The sequence below is a fragment of the Spodoptera frugiperda genome, chromosome 1 (assembly GCF_023101765.2).
Source record: "Spodoptera frugiperda isolate SF20-4 chromosome 1, AGI-APGP_CSIRO_Sfru_2.0, whole genome shotgun sequence".
Taxonomy (NCBI): domain Eukaryota; kingdom Metazoa; phylum Arthropoda; class Insecta; order Lepidoptera; family Noctuidae; genus Spodoptera; species Spodoptera frugiperda.
Window position 1 is genome coordinate 8,886,552 of NC_064212.1, and position 22,249 is coordinate 8,908,800.

The 22,249-nt window shown below is 37.6% G+C and overlaps 1 protein-coding gene across 3 annotated transcripts in view; it reads left to right on the forward strand.

Moving 5' to 3' along the window:
* The window catches only part of LOC118273069 (uncharacterized), a 32,400-nt gene that overhangs the window by 7,255 nt on the left and 2,896 nt on the right, over positions 1-22,249 (forward strand). The window contains exons 2-6 of one of the 3 annotated variants that reach the window (XM_035589832.2): positions 5,057-5,268; positions 7,836-8,104; positions 8,676-8,849; positions 9,378-9,712; positions 16,563-18,021. In XM_035589832.2, coding sequence (XP_035445725.2) covers positions 5,057-5,268; positions 7,836-8,104; positions 8,676-8,849; positions 9,378-9,712; positions 16,563-18,021 — 2,449 coding nt within the window. Of the gene's footprint in view, positions 1-5,056; positions 5,269-7,835; positions 8,105-8,675; positions 8,850-9,377; positions 9,713-16,562; positions 18,022-20,742; positions 21,207-22,249 lie in introns of those variants that run through there. The other 2 variants (XM_035589831.2, XM_035589834.2) reach the window with 2 other exon arrangements.

The following is a 22,249-nucleotide window of genomic DNA, read 5'->3' on the forward strand; positions in this document are numbered from 1 at the left end:
GCAGTAAATACAGTTACGTCAATGAACTAAACAAGTTTTTCGATACAAGACTTTATTTGAAAACACTTGTAGCTGAAGTCGTGTTACAGAAAAGGTACAAAGGGTGTATTATTCCAAATTATTGAATACGCTTAATTTCGTACAATGACATTGAATTACTTATGACGTTTCGATAAAATGGCGAAATTACTGGCTACAATTTTATTGTGAAATTGCTGAGTCACGATGAACTACGAGTATGTAGTTCCACGAACCTTCTACATATTGTTCCCTGTAATTTAATATCCTTTCTTTCTTTCTTAGGTGTATTTTATTATTATTGTCAGAGCTGTTTAATTCTAAACTTACATACATTTTATAATTCTATATTATCTAGTTTCTTAATTAGTACGATGTTGATAACTCTATACCTATTTACTAAATGCTTTGAAACGTGAGAAATAATAATCAATAAATGTATTTTTACAGTATCTGATACTTTAAAACCAGGTAACACATACAAAACTGTAATACATACCAGTTTGGTGTGTTAAATTATTTTTCACACCACGCACCGCAGAAACAATGTAACAAATGCATCAATTCTGGTTTATATCTTTTGTTTCTGACCAGATTTCGTAATATTTTGTTTGTTTAATTACTTAATATAATCAGGTATTAACCAATATGATCCTAACGCAATATGATGAAAGTTTATTTTTACTGGGCTTGTTTACATTGAAATTGGGTAAACAAAAGATCACGAAACAAAACTTTGAATCTTTTCAAATTACCCTGTTACCTAACAATAATTTCCCTTTTATAAGAATGTTGCCTTTAGTAAAGATTTCAAAGTTTCACAGAGCGATGATATGAAACAACCTTTTAGTATGAAAATTACGAAATTTCCAAGTTAACCTTCAAGTTTATTCGGTTTCGTATTTTTAATGTGTACTTCTGTGAAACACGGTCGAGTTACCTGCCTTACAGGCGATGGGTGGCAATTATTAACGCTTTCTCGTTTGCTTTTTTATACACATGTAAAGAGCAGTGTGACTTTCTTGAACTTGTGATTCACTTGGAAATAACTGGTAATCAGCTCGGAACCTCCACTTATATTTTCTGAGATTTGGATTTTCCGCTACATTTAAGCATGTTTTTTATACATCTGTCGATTTCCTTGATTTTCAGCTATACGACGTCATAAGTCTACATAATCTCATACAAAATCCATATAAAAGTATAGTATTAAAATTTTGAACAATAATAATATAACAAAGATATAGGTACAACCCCATAGAACGGAAAGTGCTTATTAATAACTCGCCAGTGACTAAACTGAAAGTTAAGCAAGTAATTAAATACAAAAGTGGTTTGTCATTTTAAACATTAACGAGCCAACGTGGAGTCACGAACTTTGTTATATTTTTAATGTAAAAATAGTTGGAAAAGCTTTTAAAACAGTTATTTAGACTACAGTACATAGAATAATTATTAGTCTACGTAACTAGTTACAAACAGCGCCAAAATGTTGTCTATTACATTTACATGCGAGAGTATCTAACTAACTAGTGGCAGTTGTTTAAATAAAAGAAGATTTTGTGACAAATTATGAGGTACGTGTAGTGGTGTATAAACATTACGGTTTTATAGGCAGCATTAGTCTGAGTAACAGCTAGCTTTTACACGTAATGAAGGTTATACCGAATACTTATTATGTAATGAATTTAACGATTATTAGGCCCACACGTTTACATTGTAAGTATTCATCTAAATTATCTCTGAAAAAATGTATGTGATAATACATAGGTTTTGTAGTAATAAGATTAAAATAAAAAGGTAGGGCTGGATATGTTTGTGTTTATTTATGAAATTACTGGCATAGCAGCTAGTGGCTTAATGGAACTAAATGACCTATGGGTCATTCTAGACGATAATATACCTCAATTCCAAATTTCATCTCGATCAATTCAGCCGTTTTGATGTGAAGGAGTAACAAAGAAATATACAAACTTTCTCACTACGCAGTCAATTCTGGTGGTCATTTACAATAGAGGCTTTCCTAGCCGCGTCATTTTTATAGATACGAAAATATAATTGATGACAAGAGTCTCGTTTAAGTAGCATAACTCAAGCCCTCTTTCTTTGTGAACCAGATTTATTTATTTCATCGTCTGACACAATATTTACGGCTAAACAATCATCAAATGAAATTTCGTAGCGCAACGTAGCCTTCGAATACAAAAAAAATGCGCGCACTTTACATAATGCGCGTGATAATTTAGTGGGCAGCAAAATAAAATTGTTGAAATTAAAATTGTCTGTAAATTCAAAAGTATTTTTAATAGGTTTTTCCGTATGTTCTGGTATGTATCTGTTGTTGTTTCAGTTTCTATGTACACATTTTGTGTTGAAAGCTTTTTGAATCGTTTCATTTACGAAAAGTTTGAGAGTAATTACTTTTTCTATAATTATTAAAACGTGGTAATCTTAGGCAAACACCATAACCATGATATCGTAGTTACAGAATATAATTATGTTTCTTCGACAGTTATATGTGTCCCCAAGTTTTAGTTTTGATTTCATGTTCATATTAGCGATTGTTGGACAAACAACATAGTGACTTTTTATAAACATTCACAAAATTTAACGAGCTCCGAGACTCCAGAGCGGCTGAAAGTTCGTGACTCATGAGTGAATAACTTACAATATGCCTGCCACAGCAGACGTTGATGGGATTGAGTAATTTAATAATAATGGAATAAGCTTTAGCATGTAAAACCTTACTTTTAATTTGAACAAAATATTCAGCCACGTAATGTACTCATAGAATACATTCCCGCGGACTCGTGTACCTACTTAACCTAATTATGTACTACGTATGCGCAGCACCACGTTCTGAATAAATGAAAACGCATTATAATAACCTTATACAAAGCAGAGCTAATGGTGGTTACTAATTATATGCTTTAAGTAGCCAGTCTCGCAATGCCCTCTCTTTTAAAACGTATTTCTCATTCGAACACTAAAATTCGTGGAGGTGACTCAATCGAAGTCAGTGTGGCTGTCGAACTACATTTTTGTGCACGCCAGTAATTCACGTCGTAAATGTCAGTGTTAATTGTCTTTCACCGTAAATTATATTGAAACATATCTAAAAATATATCCATAGATATTATTGTCATTGGAAAATTTACAGAGGTTTAGCGACCGGCCCTCGTTTGTGTGCTCAAGGTCGATTCTCTTTACAGTGAAGTCTGTTGGTTTTACTTGTAATATTCAGTTACGTTACCGCAGAACGTACGTGTAGCGTGCGATATAAATAGAGGTTAGGCTCGAGTTGTTCCGACCGTACTCGCATGCATAACAGACCAATCCATTATCTTACCGCAACTAATAAAAACTGAAAGGGATCTCAGTACCACTGACACGTGTCGGAACTGTTGTAATACAGTACTCTGTGTGTATGTAGCTAAGGAACTCACAATTCAATCAATGTACCTCAGTCTCTACCCAAATAATTGCTTCCAACTTTTGATTCTATAAAAAAATAGCTTTGGCAACTGAATCGGTTTGTCTTTCACCGGGAAAAGATTCGTTCTATTGTTATCTAGTATTTGACAACTGTGAGGACATTCATTGGACGACCCGAGGTAAATGTGTTTCACTCTCAAGCTGACCTCATGAAGTGTTGTTCACCTACGCACACTAGATTTATCAGACTTACATAAATAAAGTATACCACAATGAATTTTGTGAGTCAGCAGTATTTCTGCATTCTTAAAGGAATGGTTTTTGTAAATTACTTACAATTTACCAAAACTTCACTGCCTACTCGCCTTGTTTTTAACCTTATCCACTTTTGACCAAAAACCTCCTAAGTTGTTTACAGAAAATTATCAATTATGTAAAAACATTTGTAATCGTAATCTACTCTTCGAGTACATACGTATTTAAGATAAAGATGTACATTTTAAATTACAATAAAAATATGAATAATGTCACAGAAAAGTAAATTCAATACACTATCATGTTTGCGTAGCACTTTGCGTAGCAATGGGTAAAACCCGTAGTATAAAATTGCTACGAGATAGGTGCAGGGCTACGCAGCGTCTACGAGATTTTTAAAATAATAAAAACCGCAACAAATCTCTTGGAATTATCCAAATCTTAGTCAGAAATGCTACGCGATGGAAATTCCAAGGTAGATATATAATATATGATTCCACACAACTTTTACGATTGATTTCAGGCTTGGGTTACGGTATTTTATACCTAGAAATAAATTCAAGCGATTCAGATTCCAATGTGATTACGCTATTCTGAGTCTGGACTATACGCCCTATTATTTCAGATTGTTTAATTACCAGCATACGAATACTGCGCATTTGACGCCACGACGCTCTGTAGTACATGGAAATGAGTACAAATGACCCAATTTTTATTCGGCGGGACCGTACCTGCTGCGTAGCACGAACTATTAAATTTGAATAAGAACGCGCCCCTCTCTACTTACTATATGGAAGTTTAGTATAAAGATACTACCAATGACCTATATAAATGACTATATAAAATTTGTAAAAGTATAGTAGGAACTCGTATAGCACAAAAGTAACAGCGCCTACCTAATATTATTGTTTAAAATAACTCGTAGATGACTCACGCACCTTCTACCGATCTGATTTTAACGACGCTTTAATTTGTGTTATTTTTAGACTGGACATCATAGACTTTATCACTGGCTACTTAACATACTGCCAAATAGCAGTCTGATAGTAACTAAATCTAACTTTATTTAGTTACCTTAAGAATATCAACATTTTATTCTATTGAATAGCGGTGTTAATAAGCAAATCATGACGTTCTTTCTTATAAATTTGAACGCTGATTTAAGCGATATTTACTGGCATTATAATTTTTTTTTAAAGTATGGGTGGTCACTTAGATTTGAGAACTTCAAACTGTACATTTAAAAACCTTGTTGTCAACCGTTAAAAGTTCATATTAAAAGCTTGGTGTCAAATAAAACAGTTACTTATTAGTACAGTTGTTATAAGCTGAGGTGTTTACTTTACAGCGGCAGCTCGTTCGAGGGTCAATGGCAGAATGGCAAGCGGCATGGGCTCGGCGTGGAGACCCGCGACCGCTGGCTGTACCGCGGCGAGTGGACGCAGGGCTACAAGGGCCGCTACGGCGTGCGCCAGAGCACCATCAGCAACGCCAAGTACGAGGGCACGTGGGCCAATGGACTCCAAGACGGTTACGGCTCGGAAACATACGCTGATGGCGGTTAGTATTATCTAATTTCTTTCATTGCCAAACTATTGGAATTCAGACGAAAATACATTACGTTTACATGGCCATGGCATTCCTAGGTAGGTAGATCCATTCGGTGCGAGCACATTACATATTGTTAATCTAATGATAACACGCAAATCTATTGTATTCATCTGAAAATAACCGTTGAAATCCGGGTTAACTCGAGACGCTACTTGCATAGTTAGTTGTAATAATTTCATAACTATTTGTTGCATACGCGGTGTTCACCGCATGACCCAGTTTATAATGGCGTGAACTAGGAAGGAAACCCTTTTACTTGCGCAATGTTTGCTGTAGGAAAATAATATCTGTAAACAACACAACGCTAACATTATAAATTCTTACTAAGCATACCTACGAGTAGACGGTACTCATATGTATACTATGCTAGGTATATTATGTTAAAAGCACGCGATATATGGATCGCAGCGTACTAACTTCCGTGGACTTATATGGTTTTGTTTCTCTTCTAAATATTTCAACTGCGTATGCACCTATCAATATCCACAACACGTGTATTACAAGTTCGTGTGTCATTCCTTCATATTGTGCCAAGTGACTGACAATAATCACAATCAATTGTGGGATAGTTTAACCAATAACATAAGTCCAACAGAAATAGGACAAAGTTCAGGTAATAGTGAGTATCGTGCGTGAAAGTCACATGTTTCTGACGACATAACTCCACTGCTGGCTGAATCATGCCCCCAATAAAGATATTTGTCATTCATAAAATTAAAATGATGAATTAGTATATTGTGCTTCTGATTTTTGTTACAAAGTCGTGACTTACATTCGATAATACCATTCAATAATGGTGGAAAATAAAATTAAATAAGCATTTATAACATATACAATGACAAAAAACGTGTTGAAAGTCACATCTTTCTTACAAATTAATCACATTGAGATATATCTGACACACTTTAGAACGAGTTACTGGGGCAACTAACTGTGATGTCTTTCACATGAAGTCTGCCTTACTCATGAAGACATTCTGTAACGCTGTATCATGATTATAAACGAGTTTATTTTATTTTCCAATGACTGCATCAATTCTCCGTAGCCTACTTACTCGGGTGTATTGATATGAAAGTTCTCAGTAGGTTTCTCGATGAATGATTGGAGTGAGGCGGCCCTGTGCTCTGCCGGCCGCCACGCACCGGCCCGCGGCCCTCGCCGTTTAAATATAGCACAGGCACGCCTGCCGCGCCGCCTCGACACACAATCATGTCGACCACTCGTTTAATACTAGCCACTACAAAAATTAACTGTACAATCACACCCTAATTACTACAATGGCACATCATTTGTTCTAGATTCAAACAGTCAGAATGTTTTAAGAACCATTATCTTCCACCTCCAATCGAACAGTTTGAGCGAAAATGTAAAACGTGTTCGGAAAATTTAAAGCGAGTGACATTAATTAGGAACTGATTGATCATTATTGCTTTTCCTGCAAGCAAAGGTTTACAGCTGACGGGATGTTATAAACACAGGAAATATATGATTTGACACAGTTTTACACCTTTCAGTAGGTACGGAAAGCGTGCTAGACATTACATTCATGAATGCCATTGACGTCATTCGGTGCTTGACGATACAGTGCGATTGACTATGAGAAATAAGTCGTGCCATAGAGCAATACTTCTTTCGGATTCTCAAGTGATGGATATGGAATATCAGTTATAGTCAGATTTTATTACTTGCCATATTTAATTCTGTGTAAATTAGGGTTACAGAATTTTCCATAAATCGGGTTCTTCACTTTTAATTTTTTTTAAGTAATCTAACGTGTTTCCATGATGAAGAAAGAAATGATTTAACTATCGTCAATACCTTATTAACTTCACCATGTATATATTCGTATTGAAAACATCAATTCAGTTACCTAGTTAAGTAGGTGGTACCGTAACTTTTTTCTAAAACAGGTAATATGAGAGATTAATATACTAAAAGCAGACGTAGAACACCATTAGAAGCCAGTACTTGATATACTCGTAGTACCTATAGGGCGTATATACAACTGGCGTCATTTCATTTTAAAAGCATTTCTCTTGACTCTGCTTGTACGGCGTTGTATAGATTAGCACAGTTTACTCGTAATATTGAAAGACCTATCGGAAAACTGATGACGTCTTTACATCGCATGATCGCATTTGCCGATGTACGTTGGTGCCATTATTGTGCGATTGTCGATAATCGAACCATGAGCATTTTCATTATCTGTTTTTAACTGCACGGTAGCTATAATGGCATTATCATAAACCATGTCAGGCTTCCGTCTCATTTTAAGTGGTTTATCTCTACAGCATACTTAGTAGGCGATAGTGGACTTTGACTCTTATCACACATGTCATGTAAATGAGTGGTTGTAAAATTACTGATTTTATGTCGGTGGTCCTTTCTATGGATTTTAATAGATATGCTTTAAAAACGAAAGTCTAAAAAGATAGGTACTTATTTTTATTCTCAAAGACGTACATTTATATATGTAAGAGTAGTCAGAAAGATAAAAGTAATGAACTTGATTCCAGGCACGTATCAGGGACAATGGATGCGCGGGCTGCGGCACGGGTACGGAGTCCGTACGTCGGCGCCGTTCGGGCTGGCGTCGCACTACCGAGGCGGAGCGCGCGGCCACCGCGGCTCCATGTCCTCACTCAACGAGGGCGGCGCCGACCCCTCGGAGCAGCGCACCACCCGCATGGACGACGCCCGCGGTGGATTCGTGCTCACCGTCAGATCCGACCAGCCGTCGGGACGCCGCGGCTCGCTTGTCGGAAAACCTAAAGGACTGCTCCACGTAAGTTCAGCCTACGCTTACAACGAAAGTCAAAATCATTAACAAATAATTTTACTACTTTGATCCGCTTTTTGCAGTCTTAAATGGAGATACGAGTTTATTACCTACTTACTCATACGAACATTTAAACAACAATAGCAAGTTAACAAGGAATAAACGTAGCAAAATGATATTTATCATGTATCATTATCAAATTATGAAAAAGTGAAAGCAGTAGATACCTGACATTGGCCTGATGCAGATTGTCTTCATGCAGAATTAACTTACTTACTTACTTGCTAACTAAAATATAAGCAAAAATATGCCTCGTAACAAAAGACACACACGACCAAGAAGACGATTTTACCTACTATACTATCCCTACATATGTGGTAATCTTGGCAAACGATGTAACAATCGACTACCTTAATTAACTAAATGGGGTAATTTAGTGATTATTTATTCGCCATAAGTTAACTAATCACCCATTTTCGAGGAAACAAAACCAAAATTCAAAATAGACTGGTTACTCGTAGATCCCTTAAAACAAATGTAAAAGAGATGTTAACAAGACGACATATAATGTTTTCAGAAATGGCGCAAACAGCGCAGCGTCGGCGACCTGGACGGGGCCGGCACGGGCTCGGTCCACTCGGGGGGCTCGGGGGGCTCAGGCTCTTCGTGGGTCTCCTCGGTAGACAGCACCCACTCCGCTATGACTCATGCCTCTTTGCACACAAACTCAAACGCAAGTTTCGTGGTCGAGGTGGGAATTTACTTATTTGGATTAAATCACAAATTTATCACCCACATAATCGTTCGCATGTTTATGCAATGCCATTTGAATGCCCTCCACCCCCGGGCCGATCCCTGTCTTTAGCATGGCTCCACATGAACGAAATTATCTTTACCGACCCATTAATAATTATTGCTCACACATTTATATATGAACGTGTAGACCAAACCTAACCAAAATAAACATGTTGTCATCTTCATGACACACCATCCTAACTCTGAAACCCGTGTAATTTTTAACAATGACACACTTCCTTAATGGAAAGCTTAATGTTTTAACAATATTAAACGTGGATATAATTAAAATTGTGTGGAACGCCATTCCCGGATTTGTAAAAAAAGGGGAAACATTAAATCTGTGATAACTGCACGGACGTTTATTTATGTGGGGAATAATATTTTGCATTTTGGTTTTGTTTTAACCAACTGCTAAATATAGAAAAGTTTGTGGTGTACAAAATTGCAACACGTAACTTATGTTCGTAACTTATTTTGACAGGATGAACATTTGGATGCGAGTGTCACAGAAACTTACATGGGCGAATGGAAAAACGACAAACGCACTGGGTTCGGTATCAGCGAGCGCAGTGATGGCCTTCGGTACGAGGGAGAGTGGTCAGCAAACAAAAAGTACGGATATGGTGTCACAACGTTCCGAGACGGCACGAGGGAAGAAGGCAAATATAAGAATAACGTACTCATAACGAGCCAGAAACGGAAACACTTATTCCTCATGCGGTCTGCTAAATTTCGGGAACGTGTTGACTCTGCCGTAAATGCGGCGCAACGTGCATCTAAAATTGCACTACAAAAGGCTGACATAGCTATCTCCAGGTGAGCACATCTACTGATTAAGTAAAATTAAGTCAATAACCAATCTGATCACGGCGATAAGGAAGATTTTTGCTTGGACGGTGTAGGCACAGTTAAAAACAACGTGTTGGTAGTTAGATGGTTTATTAGTTACTAAATGAATGCAAGTGGACTGTATAAAAGTTAAGATACCTATAGATAGGTATAGTTATATGAAGACACAATTATGTATAGCTGCTGTCGTGGTGGTATGCGTTTAGACATTCCGCCCACCAAAGGATCTATCCTTTTAATAATTAATAATATAACAAACAAAAACAACAACAACGTAAGTATTTCACTGATGCGCGAAAGGCACTTGATTGTAAATGAAAACTAAATAAACAAGTTACATCCAACACTATCAAAAACTTAACTATTAAAAAATGGTAAATTAAAATTAAAGGTAAGTAATTAATTAAGTACCGTTAGGATTACATAACCGGTAAGTATATCAGTAGATGGAACGTAGTACACAACATAATTAGCAGATAGAAAAAACAGCCGGTGACAGACCAAGTTTGACACTGTCAAAGAACAATAAGCTGTACGACAACCACATAAGACGCATTGTCCAACTCAATCTGTTACCGTTGTTGTAAAGAAACGGGTAAGTATAAAATTGTATTCACTCCCAGCCGCTAACCGCCCACCGTGCAATATTATTTAATTAGCTATAGTTATATGCATGTTTAGGTAGGATGTTATGAAGCTTTGAATGTTTACATAATTATTCTAACAAATAAACGGTAAGTTGTAACAATACGATAACATAGCTTAATCTAGGTAAGTATTTTAAGTATGAATTACTATTCAACTCAAGCAATAATGAATTTTCACATTGTTATTACGATTACGGCATACGGTTTTAGAACATAACATAAATAATGCGTAATTTAAATTAATGAACAATGAACATGTAACAATATACTCTCTAATACAGATGTAACGGGTTCGAATCCCGGCTAAATTAATATGTTTTTTGCAGTTGACAATGTAATTAGTTTTAATTTTTAGGTAGTATGCATAATTTACTCACGGGTCGTTTATAGACACCGTTTTTACATTTTATTGTGACAACACGAGTAATGCCGTCTGGGCCCACATGTTTTTTAATTATTTTGCCTAATATCCATTTACTAGGAGGAATGTTATCTTCCTTTAGAATTACAATGTCAGCGATGTCTGGTTCAGATTGTTTAGTGTTCCATTTGTATCTTTGGTTCAAGTTTACGAGATATTCTTTGTGCCATCTGTTCCAGAAATCGCTAACAATTTTTTGTGTCAGCCTCCATCTATCTAAACTAGAAATATTACAATTTGTATAGTTTTCATCACTTAAGTTTAACAAAGGTTCACCTATCAGAAAGTGGCCGGGTGTGAGCGGAAGGGGGTCATTGGGGTCATCACTTAACACAGTTATGGGTCGCGAATTTAAACACGCTTCAACTTGAGCTAGTACTGTAGTTAACTCCTCATACGTAAGTGTAGCATCTCCAATGACTTTCCTAAGATGAGTTTTGGTACTGCGTATGCCAGCCTCCCACAGACCGCCGAAATTGGGTGAGTGAGGGGGTATGTAATGCCATGTAGTACGCTCAAGAACAAGTAACTCTGCTATTTCTCCAGGAATGGAAGATTTGGCATTGTTGAACATGTCCCTCAGCTGTTTATCTGCACCCACAAAATTAGTGCCATTGTCACTGTAAACATCGTAACAATGACCTCTTCTCGACGTGAAGCGTCGGAATGCAGCAATGAATGCCTTAGCAGTCATGTCCGTGACAGCTTCCAGGTGTATGGCCCGCGTTACCATACAGATAAACAAGCATATATATCCCTTGTACGCTTTAGCTCCTCTGCCTGGCGAGAAACGAATGTTGATCGGCCCCGCGTAGTCCACACCAGATGATTTAAAAGCCCGGTCGGCTTTTACCCTTACATCAGGTAACTGACCCATCAGTTGCGTGGTATTCCTTTTAGAATACCTAATGCAGGTAACGCACTCACGGTATAATTTCTTTGTTAGATCCTTCGCTCGTATGATCCAGTATTTTGACCTTAGATAATTTAGCATAACTAGAGGACCGCCATGCATTGTCTTAATATGAGCATCTTTAATTATTAACATGGTAAGATGACTCTTAGCAGGTAGAATTATTTGATGCTGTGTATCGTAGGCCATTTCTGATTTCTGAATACGTCCGCCAACTCTTAGAATTCCATTGTTATCTACAATGGGACAAAGGTTGCGAAGCTTACTCCTTTTCAACACGTGACCACGAGACTTTAACTGTTTTATGTCCTCATTAAATTCAATAGCTTGAACCTGTTTAATACATTTATTTAAAGTTTCTGATAATTCCTTTGATGTAATAAATTTAGAAAAATGTTCACGTTCAGATACAGGTAATTTAAAATTAAGAAACCGTTTGCAATATGAGATTACCCTTAACATTTGTGATAAACTTGAATATTTTGTCCAAATTAATTCTTGTTCAGTATTATATATTACAGTTAAAGATGTCGTGCGTTCTTCTTCATGCGTATCTTCGTAATTAGGAACACTTATATTCATATTTAGGCTAGACAACCAAGCGGGTCCATTCCACCATAGTGAATGATTTAATAATTCTGTACCTTGTAAGCCCCGTGATGCACAGTCAGCTGGGTTCATGTCGGTAGATACGTGTCCCCATTGTTCGTAATCTACAGTGTTCAGTATGTCTGCTACCCGGTTGCTTACGAAGGTGTTCCATCTGCTTGGTCCACCTTTTAACCAAGCAAGTACAATGGTGGAATCTGTCCATGCAAATAACTTGCTTTTAGGCACACACAGCACTTGAGATGTTTCTAGAATCAGTTTAGCCGCCAACGCTGCACCGCAGATTTCCAATCTAGGAATTGAGACTTGTTTCTCGATTGGCGCCACCTTTGTTTTGGACGTTATTAGATTGACGTATACTTGTTCTTCGTCTACGACTCGCATGTACACTACAGCTCCATATGCGACTTGCGATGCATCTGCGAAGACGTGCAACTCAATACTTGATGCGTTACTGTAGTGTAGCCAACGTGGTATGCTTAGGCCTTTGATGTGTGCTAAATTGTCTCGATATCGGTTCCATTCTAATAGCAAGACACCATCAATAGGCTCATCCCATTCGAGTCCGGTCTTCCACAATTTCTGCATGATCATCTTTGCGACTACTACAACGGGAGCTATCCATCCCAAAGGATCATATAGCTTGGCTATTTCAGAAAGAATAGTTCTTTTAGTTACAAGTTGTTGAGGCTCCGGCAAGTTGACCGTGTATTCAAAACTATCGGTATCACGATTCCAGCTTACTCCTAATACCTTAACAACACTATTTACCTTTAAAGGTAACTCATGATCATCACACTTGTTCTTTCCAATGTACTGTAAAATAGCTTCACTGTTGCTACTCCATTTTTGTAACTGAAATCCCCCAGAGTGCATTAGGCTGTTCATTTCGTTATATATTTCCACTGCTTGTTCTTCTGTCTCACAGCCTGTGAGCAAGTCATCCATGTAGTAGTCAGATTTTGTTATTTGTGCTGCAGTGGGATAAGTTGACTGTTCCTCTTTAGCAAGTGTCTGTAAGGATTTCACGGCAAGATATGGTGCACACGCTGTGCCAAACGTTAATCTTACAAGTTTAAAATGTTTAATAGGCTCGTCGTGTGAAGACCTCCACAATAACCTCTGATAGTCTGTATCAGCATCTGCTACTCGAACCATTCTGTACATTTTAATAATGTCGGCTGTAATACAGATTCTGTGTGTTCTCCATCGCATTAAAATGTGTCGCAACTCTTGCTGAAGTTGAGGTCCAACACACAAGTTATCGTTCAAAGACACGTTATTTGTTCCTTTGCAAGAAGCGTCAAACACTACACGAACCTTTGTAGTCAACTTATCTTCTCGCACCACTGCGTGATGAGGAAGATAGACAGCAGGTTTATCAATTTCTGAAGGAGTAACTTCTACCATGTGATTTAGTTTTATGTATTCTTCCATTACTCTACGGTATTCATCTTGTAAATTTGGATTTTTTGACAACTTTCTCTCTAAAAATTCAAATCTCTTATTGGCTATCTCCCTCAATCCACCATATTTACATTCTGGATCTTCGTTTTGAAATGGCAATCTAACTACAAATCGGCCGTCCTTGTCTCTCACTGTCGTGGCATCATAAAATTCTTCACACATTTCTTCTTCCTTTGAAAATTTTCTTTTAATGTTGTTTGGTTCCCTCTCTATTTCCCAAAATTGTCTCAGTAAGTCATCGTCATTTATCTGTGCATGTAAATTTGTGATGCGTTTCCTTTCCTTTGTGTCTTCTAGTGTCGTCCTGCCAGATACCACCCACCCTAGGATTGTATGTTGTGCCACTAAATTACCCTCAGGGTGCTTGATAATACCGTTCAACAGTACCTTGCCATAAACCTCGGCTCCAAGTAAAATATCAATTTTACCTGGTGTTGTGAACCCTGGATCTGCCATCTCCAGTCCTTGAAGTTCTAACCAATCAGGAAATCTAAGATTGCTGGTGGGTAACAGTGTTGTTAATGTGCGCAGTACATAGGCATTTACACTAATTGAGTCATTGGAGTTGTGGCGTGATTTCACGCAGAGTGAAACCATGTGTTTTATTTTCGTTTGCCCTTCTCCCACACCGGACACCCAACCACTTACTGATATACGTGTAAGATTAAGTAATTGAACAGTTGCCTCAGATATAAATGACGCTTGTGACCCTTGGTCTAGCAAGGCCCTAATGATGTGTTTACAACCATTCTTACTATTGACTAATACCTTAGCAGTAGCTAATAACACAGTGTTCGTTTGTATACGCTCACTTGAAAAATTAGACACTATATTATGCGCAGAATTACTTGAAGAAGTTGACTTACCTAGCGACACCTCACGATCGGTACCTGTAGCAGGGGTTGTCCCCTCGTCGGACTTCTCGACGTTTTCTGATCTCTCGAAGTGTAGAAGAGAGTGATGCCGACGACCACATCGTCTGCAGCACGCTGACTGTCGACACTTATTTACCGAGTGTGATGGCGCGAGGCAGTTGAAACAAAGTTTGTTCTTCTTGGCACTCTCCTGCCTTTCCTTAGTAGTCATACCGGTGAATGTTTTGCAATGATAGATATAATGCTGATCTCCACATAATACACATTTAACTTCGCGCTCTTTCCTTCCTTGACCACATTCGCATGAAAGGACTTAGCTTTAGCTGCCGGCTTCAGTTGCGATGTTTTTGCCTTGTTAGCTTCGATCATCTCTAAAGATCTGAATCTAGACTCCAGAAAGTTTCTCAAATCTTGCCATGTGGGTATATCACACTTGGTTGCACTTAATTGCTGTTCCCACAGCCTTATGGATTCTGGATCCAGCTTGGATTCGATTATATAGGTGATCATTAAGTCCCAGGTATCTGTCTCCACGTTTAAGTTTTTTAACGACTTCAAACAAGTAGAACTTGTGTCTAGAAGATGTCTTATACAACTCGCCGACTCCGTATGAATAGATTTTTGTGACATAAAGGTTCTCAAAATAGCTTTACAGTTGTATCTTTTATTGTTATACCGTAGTATTAGCTCGTTCCATGCATCGGCGTAGTTTGCATTTGTCGTAGTATAATTACGAAGTATGACTTCTGCTTCTCCCCTTAAATTACTTTTTAAATAATGAAGTTTGTGTACAGGAGATAATTTCGTATTCTTATGTATCAATGAAGTAAATAAGTCGTAAAATGTCTGCCACTCGTCATATTTGCCGCTGAATGTGGGTATGTTGATTCGTGGTAATTTTATTTCGTTACTGTCCGAGCACGTGGAGAATGAACTTTGACCCTCAGTTGTTAAAGGCGTTGAAGCTTGTTGTGCTGCATCTAGGAACGGCTGAAGAGCCTCCTTCACAGTCGACTTATATTGCACATACAACTCTTGAAACACTTCGTATGTTTTCTCCTTAAAGTACGACGTTTTTCTTTGCTCGTCACTGGTGATGCTCAGAATAATGCTTTTGTGTCCATCTTTAAAATTATTCCAAAGCTCTTCAAGCATTTCTAACCTTGTTTCCAAGTACGGTCTTTTAATCCTGTCTTTCGGTGTCTTTTTGTAGTTTTTCTCTGCATTCCTTAGGCTATCTAATAGCTCAATTTGATATGCCACAAGATCTTCCATCACAATATATTTAATAGGTACCTGCTCGTAAGTATTAGTTTCACTGGCAATATACCTCGTTACTTAAATGTTTTTTTGGTCGAAGAAGTATAAGGTCCACAAGTAGCAGTTGGTGAGCACGTTGCACTTGTTAACTAGCACTTACAGTAAGTTTTTACTCGTAATCCGATCACACACTGAATATTGTAAGCGCAGTTAATGTCTTTGTTTTCTAAAGATGTCACAGTTCCGTCCGCAAATTATAACTATTACATTAAACGTGTTCCTTATCGCTTTCTTTTGTTCTCGACGCGCGCTAGTCAGCCGCAGGTAGGCGACAAGATCCGGTTCGAAATAGGACCAAATGATCACGGCGATAAGGAAGATTTTTGCTTGGACGGTGTAGGCACAGTTAAAAACAACGTGTTGGTAGTTAGATGGTTTATTAGTTACTAAATGAATGCAAGTGGACTGTATAAAAGTTAAGATACCTATAGATAGGTATAGTTATATGAAGACACAATTATGTATAGCTGCTGTCGTGGTGGTATGCGTTTAGACACAATCCTAAAAATCGTTTATTACTTTAAATATATTTTCTTAAATCTCGTTCATCGTACGATTGTTACAGAACCGCAACGGCTCGAGGAAAAGCTGAGCAAGCCGACGAAGCGGCAGACCAAGCAAAAGAAGACTGTGATATAGCGCAAGCTACTGCGAAGCAGTTCGCTCCAGATTTTAAGCACCCAGGTTTTGACAGAATAGGATTAAGAGAAAAATATAGACAAAAGGTTTACGATGCACAAGTTGCAGCGACCGTACCACAAGAATCTGAAAAGATCTTGGATGGAAAGAGCATTCCAAATCATATCCCTCCGATGCACTCACAGATTCCTCAACCTAATAGAGCTCCAAATGCAGTACCTTCCAGGAGATCTTCAACGCAATATCCTAAAACCGTAGATCCACGGCTCGCAAATAGCTATAATACAGACAATAGAAATCTGGGACCTCCACATGATCCATACAATTTGTCAAACCAAGACAATTGGAAGTCAGCGAATACAACGCCCCAAATTTCACCAGACGGTCAAAAATCATATTTACTCAATGACCAAAACAATCCGTATGGACCCATATCACAAGGAAACCAACAACCGCAACCCTCTTCGTTTAATCGGTTTAATCAGCAAAGTATGGACCAAAGTGACAGCAGACAGCAATACGTCAATCAAGATAGACGAATATCCGTATCCCAAATGAACAGGCCTCAGTTAAATCAACGACCTCAGCAACAAGATTGGAACCCTCCACAAGCTCCTCCTCGACGACAGAGTGTGCTCGGCCAGCCTTCTTACGATGCTCAAGGTAACGCCTACACTGACGGTGGATCCTCAGCGTATGGACGAAACGAGCTTCGTACCGGAACCGTACACTCTGAGGGCCCCTTCGATCGACAAGGAATGCCGACCAATCAACAAGCATATCGTCAAACGATGGATTCGCAAGGGTATAGACAACCCCTTGATCAACAAGGTTATGGTCAAGCGCCTGATCAAATGTATAATAGGCCTAGCGACAATCAGGCGTATAGACAGCAACCTGCTGACCAGGGATATAGACCAAGTGCACCCACGGAACAAGATGTTGTTAACGGAGCTCGGCCGCCAGGACAGCGACCATCAATTGATTACTTCGATCACTACAAAAGGCCTCCTAGTCGAGATTCAAGTGTGGATCGATATGGACGGCGATCGCGCCAACCATCGGTAGAAGCAGCTCCAAGCGGGGGATCTCGCGCTGGCTCAGTAGCTCCGCAACCTGCAATGCCATCTAGGCCAGCATCTCGAGCCGCTACCCCAGCGGGTAATGGTCACCTAGCGTCTGGTCGCGGCTCGATATCTCGAGCGGGTTCGCGAGAACCTCAACCATTTGAAGAATCACTTTTGAGAAAAAGGACGCTGGGTCAAGAAATATCACCATCACCTTACCAGCCCAAACGCACTGAAAGCTTGTATGTGGCTCAGGTGCCAGAACCACCGCCACCTGCGCCGATGAGAGGTGGAGGAGGCGGCGGAGGTGGTCGAAAGGTAGGTTCATTTTATTTATTTATTTGAGCCTAGATTTATTTCCATATCCTATGATTAAGTACGGTAACAAGATTGTAGATAGGAACCCCGTAATGAGTACAGACCTCCTCCAGTAAATTCCAATCGTCTCTCTATGTTTCTCAAAACCGTAAATCATAAGCGTCTGAATTATAGAAATTTGACGATCAAAGATCAAAAAAACGATATTTTACATATTTAGTACAAATACAACATGATATAAAAAATCTTTTTTACATTTTGCACTATTTTAGAGGTATAGGACAGAGTTAATAATTAGTTAATTAGAGATAATTGTAAAGTATGAGAGATAAGTAGCTACAAAATTGTAAAAACCTTTATTTTAACAACCTGTAACTTACCTCAAAACTTACATATACGATATGTGCAAGTACAGAAACAAAGTCAAAGATAAAATGTAAACTTTATACACAGTTACTGTAAATATTTCGTTTAGTAGTACCTAGTCGTGGAAATCCTACGACATGTAAGTTTCAGGTTCTCATAATAAAGGTTTTTACAAGTTTATGACCGACTATCTCTCATTTCAAGGTTTTTACCCTCATATATACTAATTTGCAAAAGTGGTAGATAAGTACTAGATATAAAAAATAAAACTAAAACTATAAAGAAGCAAAATCTGTTAACACACACATCAAGCATAACACTTATGGGAAATCATTTTCATGGGAAATGAAATATTTGAAATTAATGTCTATGTAGTTTTTTTATCTTTGATCTTCAAATTGCTATAGATGCTGACGGTCTAGGTTTTCAAACAAGTATTATGTAGTCGAAATAAAGATTATTACCCTAACCCAGGCTAATATTAACTCTTATAAACTTTTATACTTTGCCTATGTGAGAAATAATAGTTATATAACCTAGATTATATCACTTAAATCATTACAAAAAAAATTAAACTCCTCAGCTCTCTCATAAATAAAGTCGATTACATGTTTTTAGGGAATAATATTAACGTGTCTTTACGTGATTTTTAGCTGTTAATAAACCTACATAAGTATAGATGTGTTTGCCTTTAAATAAGAAAAATAGTGGAATGTAAGTAAATACATACATACTTACTCTGCGTACGACTCAGTAATTAGTTTACTGTCTGTTATTTAAAGCTATTTTATTGTACAGAGGGCTTAGTACGAGTTTGTTTTCTGTTTAATGAAATCGAAACGAAGCGCGTTCGGCGCACTGATTGGTTAATTAATTAGACATTCATTCGCTCCGGCCAATCAGAGCGCCGGACGCGCTCTCGTTAGGTTTTCGTTCAACGTAAAACACACTTGTGCTAAGGGAAGTGAAACGATTTTTGACTGAAACTTTAATGTCAATTTAATTTATTACCGTATATATTTTGTTTTGAGATCAATGACTGTGTACGTTAAGCATTTTTATCTAGAATCGTTGTTTAACTACCGTAACCGTGACAAATCAACCAACAAATCGTATTTTACGGCTAGCTGGCATACCATTTAATATCTGCTTCAATTCCAACCTTTTCTTCAATTTCCATTTAGTACTTATACATATAAAACTCCAAGAAGAATGACTGACTGCACCGCTTGATTTTTTAGTATCGTGAAGATCAATATGACTTGAATCGTCCTTGAAATTAGAAAAAACAAATCGAATAAAAAACTAAAAAGCAAAAATATAACTATTATAAGTCATATGTATCGATAGGTTTAAAATACTATGAGGCTCGCATGGGCACGCTATAGAACTCCAGGAAAAATATCTAGTTAATATAATTCATCTAAGAAGTTTAGTATATATTCCATTCTAAAGTTAAATTCAAATTACCAGAATTAAAATCAATCAAAGTCTTTTAATTTGTTAGATATAATAACTAGAGTAAAATATATGTATGTCCAGAAAAATAAAAAATACTTCCTTGTGAAATTAAAACCAAGACATTAAAAACAAGTATTATTCCGGATATGCTAAATAAAATTTGAATTAAGATCGGAATTAAGTTTACAGTATATCTATTAAAAAATAAGTAAGTAAATATGCAAACCCAAAAGCTAACTTACTTAACATTCATACGAATACTAGCACAAAGCTTCCTATATTGAATGAATTTTATAATGACTGATTTTTTCATAGTCTCTATACTAGCTCCTTGTTGTATCAAAAAGTCGTAGCACATCGTTACATAAACAACGACTACGTCATGTCGTAGCCGTTCGTAGGCCCTCCGTAGCAATTGCAATTGTAGACCCTACGTAGCAGTTGCATTGTAGGCCCCAACCATTATAAGTCCCACACCGTTTCCAATTAACGTAATCGAATTGTATTTAACAAGCCTAACTACTTATTTAATTGTACGTTATTATAGGAAGATAGTATATGTACATTAGTCTCGGCCAATCGCTGCTCGCAATTTGTGAACAAGGTCACCTAGGTTATTGTACGGTAGATACTGGCGCACGCGAATATTGAAGCGCTATAATATGGAACAACTAATAAGAAATAGACACATGAACGTATATCCCACGGTTCACGTACAAGAATATAAACAACCGCAAATAATCTGCGGAATGGAAAGTCGATATTTATTATTCTCGTTGTCAATAAATCATTTAAATTGCATTTTTATCTTAAAAACAGCTGTCTGGCATTATAAAATCAGCGTGTGATACTTGTCACTCCGCGATGGATGTGCGAATGGCATTGCAATAAGTTTAGTAATGACACGGGCCGCGGGCGCACGGCAGTAGGCGGGCGGGCGGGCGGCGCGGCGGGGCTCGGCTCAGCGCTCAGCCCGTTCTATTTCTAAATTGAGACAGTCACTCGCAGCCGCTTTCCGTGTATCACCTCTTCGCTATATATAACTAAAATACATTAAATCTCAAAAAATACTTCGCTAGTTACTCACGGGACCAATCTGCTCGCGAATAATACCAGACTATTCAAAATACTAATCTACACATATCACAAAAATGGTGCCATTCGACCTTAGTTTTTTAGTAAAACATGCTAAATATTAGTGAACTGTGATTTGTTACTTTGTAGAGTTATATAAAACTGTGTAATTTCTAAAAATGTGGTACCAAGGCGATGAAGATGATGAAGAAGATCTTATGTGCTCCCCGGCGATCCTCGCCAGGCGAGCGTCCGAGAGCTGGATAAACGTACCTCCCGTCGAGGTAAACTTGTTCGCGTATTTCCACTAAATGATGTATTCTACAATGGTCTATTGTAAACGTACACCAGCTAGAGCCAAACCTTGTCGAAAACAATGACATAATGATGTACAGAGTCACACATATACACAGGTACAGTTACATCGTACCTGTGTACCTTCGGTTAAAGGTCGAAAGATGTATGCGCCTACGTTTAACTGTAGATACATATGTTAAATTATTTAAATACTTGCTCTTAGTTATTATTAAAAGGTCAGAACTACGAATGATAAATCAACTTGTTTTTCTAAGCGCCCGTCGCCTCGGATCCGGCTCTAGTGCGAATCTAAACAAACATTTATTTTCCTCGTCCGCTCTCCAGATTTTTAGCTAAAATATTATATCGTAAAGTTAGGTATCTATAAATTTGGACTACGTAAGTCTGTGTTTTGTAAAGATGTTGAAGCTGTTCTTATGTGGAGCATAACTATCGTGACTCAAGACTAAGTGATGTTGAATGATTTAAAACACCGGACTCTTAAATAGATGACAATATCAATGCAATTTTAATCCAATAAAATCTCAATAATTATTCAATGTCAAAACTATACAAGCCTAATCGTAATCCATTTAGTTTATCCCATCAAAAACATCCTGTAAAAAACCCAAGTCTCGCAGCTCAGTCTTTCTACCGTCAAAAGTTGTGAGATCCATGTAATACCAAGTCGGTTAATCTATTTAGTGTCTACTTGAAGGACCTTCTGTCTTAAGTTATTACATAAGTTATTATCATGCCAATATTAAAAATATTTAACGTTTTAAACAAATAGATCGACTTGGACATCGCTTGATTTGATTATTAGTATGTATCACACTACACAGCACGACGGGCCAGCGACCAACAGGAACGAGAGTTTCAATCGCGTGAGGCGCGAGAGACTAAAGAATCTAATATAATATTGTAATATTCATTTTGTTTTCATGCGATGTCCAAGTCGATCTATTTGTTTAAAACGTTAAATATTTTTAATATTGGCATGATAATAACTTATGTAATAACTTAAGAC